Source organism: Mobula birostris, chromosome 1, assembly GCF_030028105.1.
Source record: "Mobula birostris isolate sMobBir1 chromosome 1, sMobBir1.hap1, whole genome shotgun sequence".
In the NCBI taxonomy this organism is placed as follows: Eukaryota; Metazoa; Chordata; class Chondrichthyes; order Myliobatiformes; family Myliobatidae; genus Mobula; species Mobula birostris.
In genome coordinates, this window is record NC_092370.1 from 215,758,560 (window position 1) to 215,781,618 (window position 23,059).

The following is a 23,059-nucleotide window of genomic DNA, read 5'->3' on the forward strand; positions in this document are numbered from 1 at the left end:
TGATCTGCCTTGTCTCATTACACCAAAGTAGATCAAAGCTGGACTTTCCCTTAGTTAGTTCCTCAACATTTTGATCTGGAAAAGTGTCTCAAATCGTCAAAGTTCAAGGTAAATTTATTATCAGAGGACATACGTGTCAACACATACAAACCTGGGATTCATTTTCTTGTGGGCATACCCACTAAATCTATAAAATAATAACCAGAACAGAATCAATGAACGATCACCCAGAATGGGAGTTCAACCGAAGTGCAGAAGAAAACAAACTGTGCAAATACAAAAAATATGAAACAGTAATGAAAAATTAATAAGCAAAAAATATTATTAATCAGACATCTGCTGCAATTAGTCAGAAGATGAATTCATTTGGTTTGTCCAGTCTGTATGTAAATTGAAGTTTTCTTGAATGATTGTATAACAACTACATTCTATTTCTCATGTTTGCTTATCCAGAATTATCTGATATTGGGAATGTACGTATACTGTTATTGCCATGAAACTGACTCAGCGCTGTAACAGTAAATCCCAAGATAAAATTTGCAAGATTGGACCGTAATACATCTGCGGGTTTCAAATCGAAAAGCAAAGATTCGGAATTTGATATAAACTTACAGCTCGGCATACTGGAACCTCCTTCCGTCACTGCACTAATCCCTCCATTCAATCAAATCCCTCCAATGCATTAATTACCTTATTAAATCTCTTTCCTACAATTTTATTAAAGCCTTGGAATATAAATTCTAACTTTCTTTTGTTTCATGCATTATTGGATGCTCTGTTTACACACAAACTGCTTTGCCACCGCATGCACTGGAGATATAAAGTACAAAGCAGTTGAAGAATGAATTCCGAAGTAATCTGCAGCGAAGAATCCCTTGGGGACAATGAACCGCTTACATCTTCCAACCTAAAGTTAAACTGCTATGCGCCGGCAATGAAGTAGGTGGAACGAGCAGAACAGCAATTAAATAAAACGAGCTAAATATGTTTGCGACAGCAGCTCGATTTCAAGCGCAGCGCCGCGGCCAGCTGTCCCATGCCATGCATTCTCTCTGTACATAACATTCCAGGTGCCTGATGTAATGGACCTTTCACATCACAGGCACCTCAGTATCACTTCACACCTAAGAAGGCTGGGATTAACACCGGTAGTTTTTTTATATTAAAGAAGTGAGAGAGATGCTTTATTTGTCATTTTATAATAAAGCAATACATTTTGAGGAGCGGCCCACTGACAGCCTGGTTCGCTTTCTCACTCCCTCGGGGTGACCAGCGCCAGCGGCCGCTAATAACACGGGGACTGAAAGTAGTGCGGCGGAAGGATCGCGGGCTCGGCGGGTGGGAGGCGGAAGGGCGCGCGCTGCACCGGTGCGGTCGGTGCGGAGGGACAATAAGCCCGCGACGGTGAGGAGCCCGGTTGCCGGGTGAGCGGGGCGAGGAGGACCCGGCCAGGACAGCGGTTCTTCGGCAACACGCGAGGAAGGTAAAGGGCCGCTGCTGCTGCTCTCGTCTTCGCCCCGGAGTTGTGCTGACAGTAGTCTCCGCCCGTGCACTCCCCGCTACTGTGGCCTTTTACCGTAGGTAGGGATTGCGTTCGGTCGGAGGTGACCCCAGGCCGAGGGCACGGAGCTTCGTTGTGTTGTAACAGTTGCCTTTTTGCTGTATTGTCCGGAGTCGGGTGTTTGGACTTCATATGACACTCGGAGTGAGTTGCCAGATATTGTGCACAACACTTCCTGACCGATATGAGCCCTGTTGTTTAGCCATCACATTGTTTGCGTGCTTGGCGATGTTACTTATGCACTCTCAGTAAACACTCTTTAAAGGTCGCACCTGTTACTGCATTCTCCTCGCCCGAATTTAACCCCTCTTCCCCCGCCCCACCCCCTTTCCAAGTTGTATAGAAACAAATAGTTTTGGATTGCGTTGCCGCTTTCCCCAGCAAAGTTAACTATATTCTGCTTTCGTTTAAACTGCTTTTTTAAATAGTTCGTCTCATTACTTTGTTAGAATCTGCACTGCTGTGTTGTTCAAAAATTGCCACCATGTGAAATTCATGTACGTCTTAGGTTTGTTTTTTTTCCCCAAGTTGAGGAAAAATTACATGAAATTATAGTTGTCCTGTTCATATGCACAGAAAGAGATTAAATATGTACTAAAACAAATCACCAGATTGTTGTGTTTTAACAAGAATCCATAATTATTCATGCCCATTTCACTAGTTAGTCCTGACGAAGGGTCTCGGCCTGAAACGTCGACTGCACCTCTTCCTACAGATGTGTGTTGCTTGAATTTCCAGCATCTGCAGAATTCCTGTTGTTTGCCCATTTCACTGGAACTTTTTGGACGTTTTATTTTTTTAAACAAATCGTTATTTTATAAATGTTCTGGCAAAAGTTGCACAAATATAGTTGAGCTGCAGTGCAAACAAATGTCTATGCCTGTGAGGTATTTTGAATTTCTTTCTTTTTCAATCTTATTAATTTCAAAATATAGAAACAAAACATAGCAATAATACAGATAATATGAGATGTATTGTTACATTTAAAAAAAGAGTAATTGCAAAACCAAATAGTGGAAATTACCAAAACTCCCATACATGTAGAACTGGTCACGGATAATATAAAGCAAAAAAAAAGGAAAAAGACAAAAAAAAGAAAAAAAAACCCATCCCAAAAGAAAAAAAAAACAACTAAACTAAACTAAAAGACTTGGGCAAAACTAACAACTTAAAAATGGAAAAGAAGAAAACCTCAGCGTCGACGCCTCCATTCCCCTCCGAATTTCAAATTGTTGAAATTACTTTTGATAGCTTAAAGTTTAATTGGAACACTGTACACATGTCAGAATTTCCAGCACACAAGTTTGCAGCTAGATCATAATCTGCTGTGATTAGTTTGATCCAGGTTAATCACAAATTTATGAAAGATTATACAACAAAATTTATTTTTTTAAAACAAGGAAATAACAAAAGAGGTTGAGAATAAAAGATTACATGGTTAATTTAGGTTAATTCATCCTGAAAGATCCTAAAACTCAATCCATTTTATTTTTCAAGATCCTTGTTTTTAAAAATATTTTGCCTCTATTACTTTCTGGGAAAGCCTTTTGCATATCTCTATCATATTTTGTTGGACACAAAAAAAAAGCTTAAAGTCCTACCTTCATCTTTTGCTAATTTGAAACAATATGAATGTTTAAGGTATATCTGAAATGTTACTTTTGGAAGAATGACCATTGTTTTCTCTGTTATTTGGGATGATTTAAAATACTTGCTGAAAGAATGAGGTTAGTTGAGGAGTTTGAGGAAACTCGTGCAACATATTATTTCAGGGGTTTTAACCTTTGGAAAGCACTATCTAGAAAGAAAATGAAAGGTAGACTCAATGATAATCAAAAAGATGTATTTGGAAACTATTTTCCAGAGTAATGGAGGTAAATGGAGGGTATATGACTGAATTATATAGCTCTTTCAAGATGGGAGGATGGATCAAATGACTTCTTGAAATCTTTGCCAAATAGATTCTTCGAATCCTTCGATAAGAAGGAATTTCTTCTGACTTGTTCTGCTTTAGTACATCTTTAACCTTTGATTTTGCTTTGCATTGGTTGGAACTGTTTCTTGCTCTGTCTTGTGAGACTCTTGGCTTCAAAATTTTCTGCAGTATCCATTTATCTAATTGGACAGTTTATAGTTATATGAATTTAAGGTTATTTATCATGCTTTGCATGCATTGCTGCTACTTTGCTTTCAATGTTTATATTTGAAAGCCGAAACTCTTGTCAAATCCTAAACTCAGGTTTTTGTTGTGGAGCATAGGGCTATGCTCCGTAGTGGAATTTGAGTGATCATTTTTGAAGATGTATTGAATATAATTTTTAGCACTTACCCAAAGTAAGTTTTCTTTATAATTCTGAAAAAGTACAAATTTGTGTGTTGACATTTAAGATGATATTTTTATGGATTAATTAATCTGTTCATATCAGACACAGTGACCTTGTTATGGTTCACTAATGTCCTATAAGTTTTGTAAACGATGTCAATTTGAAACTCTTAGGGGCTGCATTCATATTAATATTTAGTTATCAGAAATATCCTTGTTAAATATTGAAGTTAGACATGGAATCTCACCGTTTTGTTAATGATGGCAGAGATTCATTTTTAACTTCAATATCACGCAGGAGCTTACGGGCATGTTTCATATGGAGTATTTCTTCTGAGAAATACATGTTTGCTTTCTGAATCTCAATTGGTTTTTGATAGGTAAGGCTACATCTTCACACCAGAAGGTTCTAGTCGCTAAATCTCTGAAAGGATACAGTTTTTTAAAAAAAATCTGCAAAAACAAAGCAGGCAGGCTTTTTTTCATTCATTATTTATTTGTACAGATGTAATCTTGAACATAAACAATTTCTTTGAGAAAGGAATGATTGGAGTGTTGGTGTGTGTAATGGAAAACCATGTGTAATTGAAATCAAAATGCTGTAGTTGCCAGAAATGTTAAATAAAACTAAGTGCTGGAAATACCCAGTTGGTCAGGCACCTCCTAAGATTTTCTGTTGAATTTCATCCTTTATTTTCTGAGGTTTGCATTTCCTTACAACTTAAGTTACATATGCTATTGATTTCAATTTGATTTGAAAAGATACTCTTTCATGGAGACACAGTGCAGATATTTAAAGGAAACAGTCATCTTCCTATTTTAATTGATACTTGCATGCTTTAAGTATCAGGTTTTTATTTTCTTCAAATACTTGGTTTCAATAGGCATGTACTGATGATCCCTTCTGTGTGGACAGATACTGGCGTTCAGTTGATCTAATCTGGACTCTGCTTTCTCCTCCTGTTGCAACCAGTAATATCTATGGTTGGTGATGCTTTCATGACAACTTCTAAATGTGATTACTTTTTTTGTTGTGTTCCATGCTGTTGGGGAAAAGACAAGCAATTGCTGCTATAGAGAGTAATCCTGCAAATTCAGTTTTTGATTATTATTTGGAAATATTGCTCAGCTTGATCACTGCTAGTGAAAACTCTTAAAACATCTTGGTTATATTTTCTGATTGCTTTATTGGTCTAATTTAATTTGGCTCTGATTAAATTGTGCTTAATTGCATTGTTTTTACTGATGGCTGGTGCTGAACTGGTCCAAATTGTATAGCTTCATTTCATAAATACAGGTTCAATTGCCTGCTTCTAAATCTGATTAGCTATGCTTATTCAGTGCTGCAGATCTCATTTGTTATGGTCATCTTCGAAAGCTGAATGGCAAATGGCACATTGAAAAGAATGCATTTTACATGCAGCCAATGAATGAGATCTCGTAACATTGTTTCATGTACTTGGAGTTTTAATGTTGTGGTGAATGTGCACAATTTATGATATAATTTATGTCTTAGAGATCCAAGAACTTAATTTTTTTCCAAACCTTTTTTAGACACTTAGTAGAGATGGGAAAAATTATTGCTCAAAGCTTGCAGGTAGTTTTCAATGTGGTCTATCTAATACCTCTTGTTTTAAAAGCACCTCAAAGAAACATTGCAGTGATTCTGTGTTTTTTTTTCTGGATGTGGTAAAAAAGTTTGATTAAATTGGTTAGCAGTGTGTATGAGGTAAGGGATCATATCTATTGAAATTTGTACTTGCATGCAGCATAAAAACCTTTGTGTATTCTTTGAGCTGTTTCCTTCTAAGCAGCATTACATTTTCTGTGTGCCCAAACACCTTGATAAATGTCATCAACAAATTTAATAATCTTGAATGTTAGAGTTTGAGTTGGGGGCGGGGGGGAGAGGTATCTTCTGGATTTCTAAGTCTCTTAAATATCATGACACTTGAAACTGAATTAAAGTTTTATTTGAATTGTTTGGGTATTGAATATGTTGCTGTTTTTCAGGCAGTGGCAACAGTGCTACTTTCAGACTGTAACTTTTAGTTAAATATTTGAATTGCATTTGAGGCCACTCTATTACCTCTATACTTTTTTTGAGTATGGGAATTGCATGGCACCTAGTGTGAAGCCAGAATAGAAGCAAATTGTATTTATAATGTATCATTTAACACAAAAGCAGCTGACGCCTGATCTGTTTTACTATGATTATATTGTTCCTATAATCATAGTAATATAATCACCTATGATTATATAGGGAAATGGCTTTCCTGGTATGTGAAGTCATCTCTGGGAGACTGGGTGGATGAGATCCAATGGCTGGGAGGGCGATTCTGCAATGCTTAATGAAGAGCAAAGGACATGACAAGGCACAGAAGAAGTTGTGGCCATCTACTACAACCAAGAAAGACCCCAGTTTGTGACGACTGCTCATACCGCTGGACCTGGACCTCTGAGGTCAAGAGAATGGAAATTCCCCAGTGCAAATGCTTTTCTACTTTAAAGACCCTTCCTGCACAGGTCTCCTGTTATTGTTGGATACGATGAGCAATGAGCTTATTGTATACCTCAGTTAATCCAAAGATCTCATGGTTAGGTGAACATTTTTTTAGGTTCTCTACCATTTCCCTATATGTTTCTCTGGCTTTACTTTGTTCGTGCGATATTTCTCCTGATTCTGTGAGATTACGCAACTAAACTACTAATAACCCAGCTTCCCTTCGTGACTGATGGTGGTTCTTTCTGCTAAAATGCCACAGCCCCTTCTCTACCCCGTAAATTTCTTGTCATTGTTTTCTTCAGTTAAACTGCTTGCTGCCTCGATGCAAGCCACCATCTTCATCCTCCCTTTCATCTTAAGTACTTGACCTGTTCTCATCTCCTAAATATAGGTATGCATTTCTACCCTGCACGTCAATGATGGCAATCCCTCCCTGATGGGCACTCATCCTTTCATGCATGATTTGATGCAATGAATGATGTGACATTGAGGAACGCACCCTCTCCTCCCTGAGGAATAGGCACCCTCTCTGGCCACAGCCAATGTAAGGGTCCTAGCCAGGGTTAAACCCAGGCAAAGCTGTGGAGCCAGACAACATACCTGGTCAGGTGCTAAGGGATTTTGCTGCCCAGCTAACGGACATCTTTAATATCTCTTTGAAACGGTCACTGTCATTCTAGTGCCCACCCGAGTGATGGTAACTGGGCTAAAAAAATTACTGTCCAGTGGCACTGACTTCAACAATCATGAAGTGGTTTGAGCAGCTGGTAATGGGTCATATAAAATTGCACCTTCCTGTAACATTGGACCCCTTCCAGTTCGCCAGCCACTGAGACTGGTCCACTCATGATGCCATATCCTCGGCCCATCACTCTGTCCTGTCCCGCCTAGAAGACAATGCCTCGTACACCAGGATGTTGGTCATTGACTTCAGCTCAATATTTAACATGATTATCCCCCTGAGACTGGTGGATAAACTCTTCTTGTGGGGTCTCAACACCTCTCTGTAACTGGATCTTGGACTTCTTGCCGGAAAGACCCCACTCTGTCTGTGTCAGCAGCAACATCTCGAGCTTCATCATGCTGAGCACTGATGCCCTCCAGGCTGTGTGCTTAGCCCACTGCTGTTCTTGCTGTTGACTTGTGACTCCACTGTCAAATCCATCTCCAAATGCACCATCCAGTTCACTGATGATTACAACAGTAATTAGCCTCATCAGCAACAATGGCATATAGAGAGGAGGTAGAGGGGCTTGTCAAGTGGTGCGAGAACAACAAACTGAGTTTGACAGGGACTTGAGAAAGGCAGAGGTTGACTGCTCTCCTTTGCACATCAATGACTTTGACTTGGAGAATGTGAAGAGCATGAGGTTCCTTGGTGTGCACGTAATGGACAGTCTAAGCTGGACCCACAACACCACCTCATGAGTCAAGAAAGCACAGCAGTACGTACACCTTCTGAGGAGACTGAGGCATGCAAGGCTCCCTGTCTCTATTCTAACATCCTTTTACAGGAGTATCTTTGAGTGTCCTGTCTGGCTGCATCGTGGTGTGGTATGGAAGGTCCAAGGCATTGGACTGCATGGACTGCAAGGCCCTACAGAGGACAGTAAAATCTGCCGAGAGGATCATCAGGGTCTCCCTTCTTCTTGCTCTCTCTCTCCCCTCCCCCCCCCACCCCCCCCCAGTGTGCGACATTTACCAGGATCATTGCAGATGAAAGACCTGAAGCATTGTTGAGGATCACTGTCACCCATCTCACAATATCTTTGACCCACTACTATCAGAAGGGAGGATAGAAGCATCAGGACTAGGACTGCCAGACGGTTACAGATTCTTCCCTCGGGCTGTGAGACTAATGAAAATCCTGCCACCACTGAGGTCTTTGTCACTAAGACAGTGAGCTGTTTATTGTTTACCTGTGTTGTGCACTACACCCATATCTGAATTGTATTTTATCAACTTATGGTAATATTTTGTTTTGTGAGCTGTGTGATATATGTGGGTGCACTGTGGTCTGAAATAACATTATTTGTTTGGTTGTATACAGTTACAGTTAGATGGCAATGAACTTGAACTTGAACTGCTTGTTTAAAGCCCTACAGGAAGACTTCCACTCTTGCTATGATATTGAACTATCTGAATTATCTAGAGAATTGTTGCCGCTGGCTTCTATCTGTGGAATGTTCACCATTGACTTCATCCTGTTTCCAGGCAGGTGTCTGAAACTGAACCTCTTTGCAACCATGATGTAATTTGATCCTGGGATAAATTTCAAATCACATGAGCCATCACAAGACAGCCAATTTCTATCTCTGACTCCACACCTGTTTTAGCTCACCTGGTGCTGGAATACCTGCATCTTTGGTATCTATGGTAGGGGAGAGTATGAAGGGAATAAAGATTAGTTTTAAGGAAAAATATTGAAATAAAAAGTACTTGCTCTGATGTATAAAGCTTTGAAATAAGACAGGTGAATGAATGCAGCGTTAAATAGATTTGATTTAATAGCTGTTAGCTATTTGATTTAAGGGATTTGGTTGCTAACAACCAAGGTTCAAATTTAATTATTTCAGGGTATTTGACAATTAAAGCAATAATATGCATTTATAATCCCTAACTATGATGTGCAAAGGCATCACCAAAAAGTTGTATTAGCTAAGGAAAAGCAAGGTAGAATCTGTGGAAATCTGAGAATACGGAAAACAAGAACTGCAGGTAGATATGGTTAATAAGCACCCTATCATCAGCATCACTGTTGAGAAAGATGATTATAAAAGATAAAATTGTTGCAATGATAGTGCAATTAATGAGGGGGACTTAAGCCTTTTTGTTAGAGCTTGTACAAACTAAATTGGCAAAAGCAGTTAGTGTATGAGATAATACAGTGTGTCTAGTGCAGTACTTTTAAGGAGCCAACCGGTGGAACAGCTGATAATGCTGTTGCCACGCAACTTCAATAACCTGGATTCAATCCTGATCTTGGATGCTGTTGTGTGAGTGAGAGCATTCTGTCTCTCTGACTGCAAGTGTTTTCTTTCGGTGCTCCAATTTCCTACCACATCCCACAAATGTGTTGGTTGGTGGGTGAATTGCCTATCTTAAATTGTCTTGAGTGTACTGTGGCGAACAGGAGAATTGAAGAGAGTGGTGTTGACAAAAGTGAGAGAATTGATCACAGGAAAGTAAGTGGGAGAATGGAACCAATAGGAATGTTTTTTAAGTTCCAGCTTAAACATAAAACATGTATAATGCAGAACACATACAAAAATATATAGCATGCTTCGTATATGATTTAAGATGCAAGTTTAATGTTATACCAACGTGACAATTTTTGATTTTACAAGTATTCTGTATTTATTTCTCTCTCTCCCCCACCCGCCACATTTCAACTCAACCTCTATGGAGCCTTTCCCCATTGATCTTTGGTACAACTGAACCAAGTTTCTGGCATCTTTCAGTTTACCAGTTATTATTTAACTGAATGGCCGCTAGTCATTTCATGAAATAATTGGAAGTTGACCATACTGCTGTGGATGAGTGTCCTTGTAGGTTGGTATACTTCCTACATCAAAGGACACCAATAAATTAAATTGCATTTTGCTGGAATTTGGTGATATGACAAATTGTCTTTTTTAAAAGTTTATTAAAGTAAAGCTCTGGTATGCTTGGGATTTTGATGCTGAATTTTCAGAACTCCTTAACTCCCCAACACATTCCCTAATTCACTTTTTAAGATGTTTAACCAAGTGAGTTTAACAGAAGTATGGAAACTAGGACTCCTTTGATTTGAAAGAGACTGTGGCAGACTTTGCCTGGTGAGCCAGATCCCAGACCATCAGGTTATTGAAATTGTTAGTAATTGTAGCTTTACTGTGGAATATGAACTTCCTCTTAATTTTATGTCTAGACTGCTAGTCTGCTATTTTAGCATTGTACCACCCATTTCTGTATTTGAACTCTTTATTCTGTATCTGTTTGACAGAAAGTAAATACTGACAAACTGAGATTTGTACATTCCATTGAAACTTCTAAAATCTTGAAAAATATTCTATCTGTGACCAAGTGGAAGGGATAAGACTGATCTTACCAAGAAGAAGAGGCCTGTAAAATGAGAGATTTTAAAGAAGCATCCAGCAATTACTATAAATCAATGAATAATTTAGGTGTTGATATTAATCAAAGTAAACTTTTAATGAAATAAAAAGTTCTAAGATAACATAAGACAGAAATTGAACTACTTAAACTATGTAAGTAGGAGGAGAGCAGCAGAAATAAATGTTGGACACATAGTTGCAGCCGCAAAAAACAATCATGAGGAGTGTGGAAATGGCACTGTTAGCTATAACATTGAACAAATCCCCTGTACCTTGCAGAAAATGCTAATTGAGCCAGAAGTAGTGATAAGCCAAGAATATAACAAAAATGAGAAGCTTACAGCTTTGCTGTGACGCCTTGGAGATGAGGATTAGCTAAAGGAAAACTGAATGTACAGCTGCAAAAAAAGTTTGTGAACCCTTTGCAATTACCTGGTTTGTCTGCATTAATTGCTCATAAAATGTGGTCTGATATTCTTCATCTAAGTCGCAATAATAGACAAACATGATCTGCCTAAATTAAAAACACACAAACAATCGTACTACTTCTCATCAATACTGAGTACACTATTAAACAATCACAGTTTAGGTTCACAAAAGTATATGAACCTCTGGGTTAATACCTTCTGCAAAAGCTATTTAGAATCAGGTGTTCCAATCAATGAGATGGAGGTGTGGATTGTAGAGGTGCCATGCCCTATTTTTTAAAAAGAGACACACAAAGTCGAGTTACTGACAGAGCCTGCTCTTCTCAAGAAAGCTCTTTTAATGTGCGCCATGTCTCAATCAAAACACCTTTCAGAGGACCTTAGAGGAAGAATTGTAGAGATGCATGAAACTGGAAAAGGCTAGAAAAGCATTTCTAAAGACCCGAGTGTTTATCAGTCCACAGTAAGAGAAATTGTCCACAAATGGAAGAAATTCAGTAAACTGTTGCTCCTCTCCCTGGGTCACACCAAGAGCACAAGGTGCAGTGCTAAAGGAGGTGAAAAAGAACACAAGAGTAACAACAAAAGACCTGCAGAAGTCTCTAGAACTTGCTAAAGTCTCTGTTCATGTGTCCACTAAAAGAAAAACACTGAACAAGAATGGTGTTTATGGAAGGACACCACAGAGGAAACCACTGCTCTCCAAAAAAAACATTGCATGTCTCAAGTTCGCATATGTTCCATAATGTTTCTGGGACAATGTGAGGGACAGAAGAGACAAAAGTGGAACTTTTTGGCAGAGATGCATGCTGCTATGTTTGGAGGAAAAAGGGCACTACACACCAGCACCAAAACCTCATCCCAGCTGTGAAGCATGGTGGAAGGAGTATCAAGGTTTGGAGCTGCTTTGCCGCCTCAGAGTCTGGGCAGTTTGCAATTGTTGGGGGAACAATGAATTCAAAGTTGCATCAAGACATTTTACTGGAGAACATCAGGGGTAGCGGTCCATCACCTGAAGCTTAATAGAAGTTGGATGATGCAACAGGACAGTGATCTGAAACACAAGTAAGTCGAGGACAGAATGATTTGTTACGTACCCCATAACTGGGTTGTCAAACCAGCAGAAATGGATCACTCATTGGAGTCTGTGATTACTAGGAACTAATAAAGTTTTATTAAAGAAATAAGTAATACAGTACACTAACCACAAGGATATAAATGTAACAGGTTAGCAATGATAGTATACACGTATACACAGAAATAGGGTAATAGGAATCAACCAAGCTCTATTGTAGTCTAGGGGTAAAATGGTCAGTCTTAAGGTGAAGCAGAGTTCAGTTCAGTCTAGTGTAGTTTGAAGTAATCGCTGTTGTACTGTTGGGGGGGGAGAGAGTGAGAGATACGGTTGGTTTCAGGCAAACCTTTTGATGCCTTCTGATCCAGCTGTGGTCACCGACTGTGACCCCTCCGTTCCGGATGCGATCGTTCTTCCGTGGTGAACCCAGGCAGGGGCGAACACACACCAGGTTCCCACTGATTGTACCTTTACACCCTGTGAGTCTCTGACCGATTCCTGTGAATCGGTCCTTCAAACTCCCACCACCTTGTGGGGGCACAATGCTCTTTCCAGAGTCTCGTGGCGTGTGTCCCGTGCCTTAGTAAACCCGCTATTTTTATCCCCCTGACGGGGTATCACCTATCCATCAAACTTCACACTTCCTATTGTCTCAGTAGGACTCGTTAGTGAACAGTTCAGGTTCAAAGCAAACTGTCTGTGGCAGAGGCCACATACTGAATTATGTGTCTCTCTCTCTCCTTAATCTCTCTCTCTCATTAGCATTTTGAATGGTTCTCCGTTGTCTCTCATTATCTCTCTCATTAGCATCATCAGTTCTGCAGCTCTGCTTGGCTTCACACATGACACCCCCACCCTTAAAAGAATTTTTACCGGGGGTAAAAGTTACAGGCATGAATGCACATTATAAAATACACACCCAATATACAGGTAGCCATCAGCTATTTGGCTAATACAGAGAACTTAAAATTTTTAAGACCTGGACAATCAGCAATCACATTGTCGTTTCCTTTTACATGTTTTATCTTTATATCAAATTCCTGTAATACCAGGCTCCAACTTAACAAGCGTTTGTTTTTATCCTTCATTGTGGTCAAAAACACTAATGGATTGTGATCAGTGTAAATTATCAGTGGTTTCCGTGCTGGACAAATATAAACCTCAAAATGTTGTAATGCCAGAATGATTGCCAGTAATTCCTTTTCCACAGTGGAATAATTTCTCTGATGGACATTAAACTTCTTAGAAAAATAAGCCACTTGGTGTTCAATTCCCTCCTTGTCTGTCTGCAACAGCACCGCCCCTGCGGCTTTGTCGCTAGCGTCTGTTGCTAGGGAGAAGGGTCTTGAAAAGTCAGGCACATTCAATACAGGGTGGTGACACAGAATCGCCTTCAGACTCTCGAAGGCTTGTTGACAAAGGTTGTTCCACACAAACTTCTCATTCTTCGGCAAGAGCTTAGTAAGAGGGAGGGTAATATCCGCAAAGTTTTTGTAAAACTTCCGATAGTACCCCACCATCCCCAAAAACCTTCTCAGGGCCCTCTTGTCTGTCGGGATGGGAACTTCAGAGATGGCCTGCACCTTAGCCTGCATCAGTGTCAGCTGCCCCTGTCCTACCACATACCTCAGATATGTGACCTTAGCATGCCCGAACTCACTTTTCGCGAGGTTCACTGTCAAGTTGGCTTCAGACAGCCGTTTAAACAGTTCCTCTACTGCCACAATGTGCTCCTCCCACGTGTCACTCCAGACCACCAAATCGTCAATATGTGCTTCTGTGTTCTTTAACCCTTTTATCACTGAATTAATTATCCTTTGGAAGGTCCCTGGGGTGTTCTTCATGCCAAAAGGTAAAACATTATACTCGTTTAACCTGGATAGAGTGACAAATGCTGAGATTTCTCTAGCCCGGTCAGTTAAAGGAACGTACCAGTACCCTTTCAGCAAATCGATCTTTGTGATGTACTTAGCCCTCCCCACTTTATCGATGCAATTGTCTACTCTTAGGATGGGGTAAGCATCAGTTTTTGTGATGGCGTTCACCTTTCTGTAATCTATACAGAATCGTATGCTCCCATCAGGTTTCAGGACAACCACACAGGGAGAGGCCCATTCCAATTTGGATGGCCTAGTAATACCTGTGGCTAACATGTGTTCAATTTTTTTCTGCACTAGCTTGCCCTTCTCCAAGTTCATCCTATAGGGGTGTTGCTTAATAGACTGATCTGATGTAACAATAACGTCATGTACCATCCCCTTGCATCGCCTCGGGACATCCGGACATACATCTGCATGCCGGTTAATTAGCTTTATCAGCGGCTCGCTCTGTTCAGGGGTTAAGTGAGAGACCTTATCAGCAAAGTTGGCCAAAACAATATAGTTCTCCAATCTGGTCGGCACCATATTTATCTTTTCAAGATGGGTTTTCCCCTTATCATTTGGCACCCCAGCCTCATTTATTTTTGTGATAACACCGACTAGTTCTGCTTTCTCATCGTGGTAAGCTTTTAACATATTAATATGCACTAATTGTGTCGGCTTACATCTGTCCAGCATTTCAATAACATAATTCAAAGGGTCTATCTTTTTAATCACTTTGTACGGACCGTGGGATCTCGCCTGGAAGGGGTTGGTTACCACTGGAAACAGAACTAAGACCCTGTCGCCCACTTGAAACACTTGCTCTCGGGCTCACCTATCATACCACTGTTTCATTTTTGTTTGGGGAGTTTCGTAGATTTTCTTTGGCAAGGTCACAGATCCTTTTAAGCCTCTCACAAAATTTTAAAACATAATCAATCACATTGACTTGTACTGTCGGGCTGGACCATTGCTCTTTCAGTAAGGACAGAGGTCCTCTGGGCCTATGACCGAAGACCAGCTCGAATGGGCTGAACTCCAATGACTCTTGAACTGTGTCCCTTACAGCAAATAACAAGGGAGGCAAGGCATCATCCCAGTCTCTAGCGTTCTCTTGACAATAAGTTTTAATCATGGTCTTTAACGTTGCGTGGAACCTTTCCAACGCCCCTTGAGACTCCGGGTGGTACGCGGAGGCCAAAACATGCTTTGCTCCCATCTCATCCAACATCCATCGGAATGTGTGAGATGTGAAGACACTCCCCTGATCTGACTGAATTTCCCTTGGCAACCCCACCGTAGTGAAAAATTTCACAGGTGCCTTTACCACTGCGGGAGCCTTGACGCTTGCCAGGGGCACAGCCTCCAGAAACCTGGTGGCGGCACACATCATAGTCATCACATACTCTCGCCCACTCACAGTTCTGGGCAGGGACCGACAAAATCCACAATTATTCAGGAAAAGGGTTCCCCGAAAGCGGGTATCGGTCAAAGGGGCGCTTTAGGCAGGACCTGGTTCGGCTTACCTACCACCTGACAGATGTGACACCGTCTACAATACTCAATAATCTCCTTCCTCATGTTCAGCCAGTAAAACTCTTTCATAATTCTATCGACGGTTTTCCTCACCCCAAAATGTCCCCCGAGGGGTATCTTGTGGGCCAGGTTAAAAATCTCGTCCCTGTAAATTTTCAGCACTACCACCTGGTATACCACCCCCCACTCCTCATCTGCAGGCACGACACTTGGTCTCCACTTCCTCATCAGTACTCCCTCCTTCACATAATAGCTCACTGGTTCCCTTTTTATTTCTGCTTTGGAGGGAGCTGTCTCCGCCAAAACCATCAGCTCCTCGTCTCGTTCCTGTGCCTGTATAAATTCCTTTCTCGCTAATGATAAATCTACCTCACTTCCTTCCGCTCCACTATGCTCCTTCATCTCACTTTCTAACCCCTCCTTGTACAAGGCTGGTAAAAACGTCTCCGCTGAATCCACATTCGCTTCGGCAGCCTTTCTCGACATGCGTCGAGTTACTGCGCAAGCAGGATAAACCTGTGAATCCATGGGCGGGTCCTCAGTCCTGGCAGGCTTGCTCGTCAGCTTTACTGCTGGGTACACATCTCCACCTGCAAGGTCGTTACCGAGTAAGACCTCCACGTCTTCCATCGGTAATTCGGACCTCACCCCTATCGTGACTGGTCCTGAGACCAAGTCACTTTTCAGGTATATCTGGTGCAAAGGTACTGCTTCAGTCTCTTTCTCAATGTCTTTTATCACACTGACCTCCCCAGTCTCAGTCTCTGCACTAAATTCTAACACCCTCCTTAAGATCAATGATTGACAAGCCCCAGTGTCTCTCCAGATCCGTACTGGAACTGGGGTTGACCCCTCCTTCACCGACACCAATCTGGCCGAAGTAAACTTCTAGCGCCCTTCCTGAACTCTATCAGACCTCTTCTCCCCAGCAGTTTGTTTGCCGGCTCAATACAGCCAGTCGGAGTCGTCGTTTTTCCTTTCCCCATCTCCTTCTTTGGGGCAAAACACCTGGATGCAATGTGCCGGGTTTCCCACAATTATAGCATACAAAACCAGGAGACTTCCTACCAAACTGCTTCCCATCTTCCTTGTCCTTCTCACTAGTCCCCCGCTTACTTTCTGGCTTTTCCGGCGGACTTTCTCCGGCCTCTCGACTACCCTTCTGGTAGCTCTTCCTCGGGGTAAACTTTGCTTTGTGTGTTAATGCGTACTCATCCGCTAACTTAGCAGTTGCTGCTAAGGTTTCTGCCTCTTTCTCATCTAGATAGGGCCTCATACCTTTAGGGACACAGCCTTTATATTGCTCAATCAGTATTAGCTGTAGCAGTTTGTCATAATCCCCAGTGACCCCTTTTCGAGGCGCACCAACGCTCACAATACATCTGCATCTCACGGGCAAACTCTAAATACATGCTGCCCCACTGCTTCCTCACATTCTGGAACCTTTGCCGGTATGCCTCCGGGACCAACTCATAAATCCTGAGTCTAGCCTCTTTTACCACATCATACCTCTGGGCATCTTCTGCTGACAACGCTGAGTAAGCTCGCTGAGCCTTCCCCTTAAGCACGCTGTGGAGTAAAACAGCCCACTTATCCCTTGGCCAGTCCTGACTTGCAGCGACTTTTTCAAAATGTAGAAAGTGCCGATCAACATCGGTCTCCTCAAATGGAACCAACCTAACCTCCTGGGTGGCCCTGAACCCTCCATCTTGGTCCAGCATTTGGCCCCTCTCTAGCACTACCCTTAACTTCTCCAGTTCAAACTCCCTTTCCTTCTGCTTCTCTCTCTTCCCTTTCTAGCTGCCTTTCTCTCTCTTCCCTTTCTAGCTACCTTTCTCTCTCTTCCCTTTCTAGCTGCTTTACTCTGAACTCATGCTTGAGCCTTAATTTTTCCATCTGCAGCTGCACCGCCTCCCCACCAGGTTTACTCATAGACACCACCTCCAGTTCCCCGTGGGAAAACACATCTTTAGATACATAATGCTCAACGATGGCTCTGTGCATCTCCGCTCTCCTCATTGTCTGCTTCCCCCTAAAAAGACTCAACCGTTTTGCAACAGTTGCCAATTCTGATTTCTTGGCATCCTCTAATGCCTCCAAGGTTGGCGCCTTTAGAAATTCCTCAATCTCCATTTCAGCTGTTTGCCCTTTTTTTATTCGGGAATTTAACCCAATCAATTTAACCAGTCCCAATTTTGGCGTTCAGAATCCCAGATGAGATCCCCACTTATGTTACGTACCCCATAACTGGGTTGTCAAACCAGCAGAAATGGAACACTCGTTGGAGTCTGTGATTACTAAGAACTAATAAAGTTTTATTAAAGAAATAAGTAATACAGTACACTAACCACAAGGATATAAATGTAACAGGTTAGCAATGATAGTATACACGTATACACAGAAATAGGGTAATAGGAATCAACCAAGCTCTATTGTAGTCTAGGGGTAAAATGGTCAGTCTTAAGGTGAAGCAGAGTTCAGTTCAGTCTAGTGTAGTTTGAAGTAATCGCTGTTGTTGTACCATTGTGGGGGGAGAGAGAGAGAGAGTGTGAGAGATGCAGTTGGTTTCAGGCAAACCTTTCGATGCCTTCTGATCCCACTGTGGTCACCGACTGTGACCCCTCCGTTCCGGATTCGATCGTTCTTTCATGGTGAACCCGGCACCCAGGCAAGGGCGGACACACACCAGGTTCCCACCGATCGTACCTTTACACCCTGTGAATCTCTGACCGATTCCTGCGAATCGGTCCTCCAAACTCTCACCAACTTGTGGGGGCACAATGCTCTTTCCAGGGTCTCGTGGCGTGTGTCCTGTGCCTTAGCAAACCCGCTATTTTTATCCCCCTGATGGGGTATCACCTGTCCATCAAACTTCACACTTCCTGTTGTCTCAGCAGGATTTGTTAGTGTACAGTTCAGGTTCAAAGCAAACTGTCTGTGGCAGAGGCCACATACTGAATTATGTGTGTGTCTCTCTCGTTAATCTCTCTCTTCTCTCTTATTGGCATTTTGAGTGGTTCTCCGTTGTCTTTCGTTATTTCTCTCATTAGCATCATCCGTTCTGCAGCTCTGCTTGGCTTCACACATGACAGGTTTTAAAAAAATGTTTTGGAATGGCCAGGACAGAGTCCAGACCTTAACCCAATTGAAATGCTGTGGTATGACCTGAAGGAGGCTGTTCATGCAAGGTACTCCAGAAATACTGATGAACTGAAATAGTTCTGTATGGAGGAATGGCCGAAAATTCCTCTTACCATTGTGCAAGTCTGTTCAGCAGCTATAGGAAACATTTGATGGAGGTTATTTTGCTAAAGGAGGTTCTACCAGTTCTTAAATACAAAGATTCACATACTTTTTCAGCATGGACTATGATTAAATAATGTGCTCAATAAAAATATGAAAAGTACAATTGTGTGTTATTAGTTCAGGCAGATTATGTTTGTCTATTATTATGACTTATCTCAGACCACATTTTGAGTAATTAATGCAGAAAGCCAGGTAATTGCAAAGGGTTCTCAAACGTTTTCTTGCAACTATATATACCTCTGCCCCATAATATTTTTCTTGTCTTGTTTATTGTCAACAGATACAAATGCTGATAGTTAACTTTACTCCTATGACATTAGAGGTTTGGTTTATCATTTCCCTGAATGAATGGGAGATTGTACTTTTGTTCATGCACCCTTTTGCTTTTTGTTTTACAGAGCAATGCTTCCCAGAGACAAGTGGATAAAACTTTCTCTAATTGCTGCTGGATGACTTCTCTGTGAAGTAGAAATAAATTTAAAAGCCGAAAGTGGAAAAAGTACAAGAAGTTTGAAGTAACCTTACTTTGTCATGCCATTACCTTTTGGGATAAAATTAAAAAGGACGCGACGATATACCGTCTCCAGTAAGAGTTGTTTGGTTGTACGGATCCAGTTGTTGGATAATGGATTTTTGGAATTTACTCTTTCTGTTGAAAGTACAGGTCAAGAATGCTTGGAAGCTGTTGCACAGAGATTAGAGCTAAGGGAGGTAAGTTGCTTTGTTGTTGGCCTATGAATAATCAGGGCAGTATTTTAACTTAATTCGGTAATGCCAGAGTTCTTTTGAGTTTTTGGTAATATAGTAATGGCCACTAGGCAGCCAATGTTCAATCTTGTGAAGTATAACACATGAACATATGGGAAAGAACATGAGTGTTTTTGTGCAAATATTTTAGGAATGTACTGTTTAACATTTTTAGTTTCTTTGAATTAAGTCTCTGCTCAAAAATGCTTCAAGGGGCCTAATGCTTGGGTTCTATCAGGAAATTCCAATAATTTTCTTGGTTTTGTTCTTGCACTTCACAGCAAAAGGGTAAATTCCTAAATACTGATTCCTTCAGAATGATGATACACCGTTCAGGGAAACATGATGACTGGGCCTGTGAATTAAAACATACTGAAAATCAGGTACCAGGATTAAATTTAGTAGGGACACCTATACTATAGATTAATTAAACATTTTTCAGGGAATCTTCATTGATGCAGGAACAAAGGGGAAATGTTGAGTAATATTACATTAATTCCACATATTAGTTCCATCTTAGTGTTGTCAACAGACTGATGTTGGGATCTCTAGCTCATTCTTTCAGATCATTCACAAGCAACCTAAATCCAGTAAGGCCACCACAAATCCTTAGGGGATAGCGCTATTCGCATTACAGCAATATGCGTGAACCCTTTATACTTAGTTTCCTATCTCCTAACTAATTCCTTATTCAAGTCAATAAGTAGTTCAGCTCCACATGCTGTTTTGTCACATGGCGTGTGAAATCCTGTATACCTTTTGGAAATGCATACAGATGACATCTGCAGGTATTTCTCCTTTTAATGTTAGCTTCTTATCCATTTGACTCAGTAATGATTGGTCCATTGTAGTACACGCTGGATTTCTTTGAATTCATAGTCATCCTTAATTACTTTGTCTGAAAAAGATTGTTGTAGTTTTCCCTCAAAAGGTGTTGATCTGTTGGGCCTACACTTTCTCAATGGAGTGAATAGTGGATAGTCAGTGACCGTATTCTGATGTAAGGAGCAGTTTCTCTATCTTTGGAATCCTGTTGGATCCTGCCTAAGCAATCCTTAGGGTCTTGAAGATTTGCCATTAAGACTGGTTGTGGCATCACTTGGTTCACTGTTTTTGTTGGTAGCTTTTGCTATAGTAACATGGTGTCATGAGAATTAATGTCAGGAAAACAGAAGAGCTGGTTATTGACTTCAGGAAGGGAGTGATATTAATAGTAGCAAGAGGGTTGGGAATTAGAAGTTACTAGGAGTAAACATCAGCAATGGCCTGTCCTAGTCCAATCATATTGATGTATGAACCAAAAAAAAATCTAGCAGCACCTCTGCTTCCTCAGGAAGCTAAATAAATTTGGCATGCCAACTTTGCCTCACTAATTTTAATCTATGGAAGTCCCATCCAGATGCATCATGGCTTGGTATGGCAACTGCTCTGCCTGTGACTGCAAGAAACAGCAGAGAGTTGTGGGTACAGCTCAGCACATCGTGGAGACTAGCCTCCCTTCGATGGATTTTGTCCACATTTCTTTTTTCACTAAAGCAGCCAGCATAATTATAGACACACCCCCCACCTTAGATATTTTCTCCCCTTTCCATTGGGCAGTAGATACAAAGGGCTGAGAACACTAGGATCAAGGACAGCTATCCTACACTTATAAGCCTATTGAATAGTTCCACAGGACAGTAAGGTGGGCCCTTGACCTTGCCCTTTCTGTCTATCCGTGTACACTTCCTCTGTGCTGTAACACTTTATTCTGCACTGTTAAATTGTCTTGCCCACGTACTACCCCAATACACTGCTGTAATGAATTGATCTGTATGGATGGCATGAAAGACAAGTTTTTCACCTTACCTGGGTACATGTAACAATAATAGTAAATTAATAATAGACCAATTAATAGCACATAGTCCAATGAAGTAGATTTGTTGTATTGATATTTTTAAATCTTTTGAAAATTTCTAGTTCTAGTATCATTTGTACCTCTTATTAAGGGCTTCCATTGCTCTTAATGTGTTCATTTTCATCTTTATGTTTTTCTGTTAGTTATTTTCAGGAATTTAGAAGGTGCAAAGCTAACATTTATTTTTTGTATTCCCTGAACTGTACATTTGTTTTGGTTAATTTATTCCCACAGGGCTGTTGGATAGTGAGCTTCATTACTTGCATCCATTGGTCTTGAAGGGATGGCAATATATTTCCAACTGAAGATATTTTCTACTTGCCAGAAAAAAATACAGGTGGTGTTGTTTCTATGTGCCCGCTGTCCTATGGGTTTCTGGTGATGTATAGGCTTTAGTCCTGGATAGTGTTCGCCTCCATGTTATTTCAGCTTGATGATCACTCGTGTTTTGTTCCTGGAATTTTGCTCTTTGTTTCTGTGTTTTGAACAGCACAATAATGATCTTGGAGCCAACTAATGTTGGTAGTACTAAACTGATCATCAGTAAATGACTACACACAAAAAATACTGGAGGAACTCAGCAGGCCAGGCAGTACAGGTTTCCCCCGCCATCCAAAGGTAGAGCGTTCCTACGAAATGGTTCGTAAGCCGGAATGTCGTAAAGTGAAGAAGCAATTACCATTTATTTATATGGGAAAAATTTGTGAGCATTCGCAGACCCAAAAAAAACCTACCAAATCATGCCAAATAACACACAAAACCTAAAATAACAGTAACATATAGTAAAAGCAGGAATGATATGATAAATACACAGCCTATATAAAGTAGAAATACTTTTCTACAATCATTGCTGCACTGTTCTCCGTAGCGAAAATCTCACACAAGCGCTCTCGGCAGAAACACTCTCACCAGTAACCTTTAAGCTATGAAGCTGCCAAATAACACATAAAAATACACAGCCTATATAAAGTAGAAATAATGTATGTACAGTGTAGTATCACTTACTGGAATGGAGAAGACATTGCCGAGCACACTGATGATGGTGTCTTAGGCTGAGTTATCAGAGGTTGGGGTGGTGCAGTGGACCCCAACCTCCAGGCTGTCGACCGATACCGATCTGCGAAGCATGCAGCGGTAGCCGGGACACACCCAGCACATCTTTAAGAAAAAAACCGTAATAAGCAAGCTAATTAATTAGGTGCAGCCCGGCACGTAAATGTCGGCCCAGATCAGAGGTGACGCAATTGGCAATCCCGGCTACCACTGCATTCTCCGCGGCAATGTATCGGTCCACGGCCTGAGGGTTGGGGTGGTGGGACACTAGGGTGTCATCTCATCGTTGTCTGTTTCCATCAGGGCAGGCAGGTCATCTTCTGTGTCTACCTGCCTCGATGTCGAAGGTCGAGGTTCGTCGTCTGCTGTGGCTGATGTGGAAGGCTTGAAAAATTACAGTACGCTTGACTGCTGAGCCTCGCGTGTTTCTCTATCATACAGTTCTTTGTAAGCACTCAAACCATCCTGCAAATATTCCCTAAACCTACATACCCTTTCAAAAGTCGTACTTTTCTGCAATAATTGCAGCAAAAATCTCACACAGTTGCTTCACGTTCAGTTCCTGGACGACTTCACTTTTGGTCCGTTCGCTACTGCATTCGGTTTCGATTGTTATCCTTTCCTCTTCCAATTGCATCAACTCTTCATCTATCAGTTCTTGGCTATGG

At 41.2% G+C, this 23,059-nt stretch overlaps 1 protein-coding gene across 4 annotated transcripts in view; it reads left to right on the top strand.

Annotated features, from left to right (window-relative positions):
• The first annotated feature begins 1,350 nt into the window (after positions 1-1,350).
• Positions 1,351-23,059, top strand: part of ptpn21 (protein tyrosine phosphatase non-receptor type 21) — a 70,303-nt gene continuing 48,594 nt past the window's right edge. Inside the window, exons 1-3 of one of the 4 annotated variants that reach the window (XM_072271196.1) lie at positions 1,351-1,483; positions 4,769-4,868; positions 19,093-19,405. In XM_072271196.1, the coding sequence (XP_072127297.1) occupies positions 19,226-19,405 (180 nt within the window). In that variant the 5' untranslated portion in view covers positions 1,351-1,483; positions 4,769-4,868; positions 19,093-19,225. The other 3 variants (XM_072271192.1, XM_072271200.1, XM_072271204.1) reach the window with 3 other exon arrangements.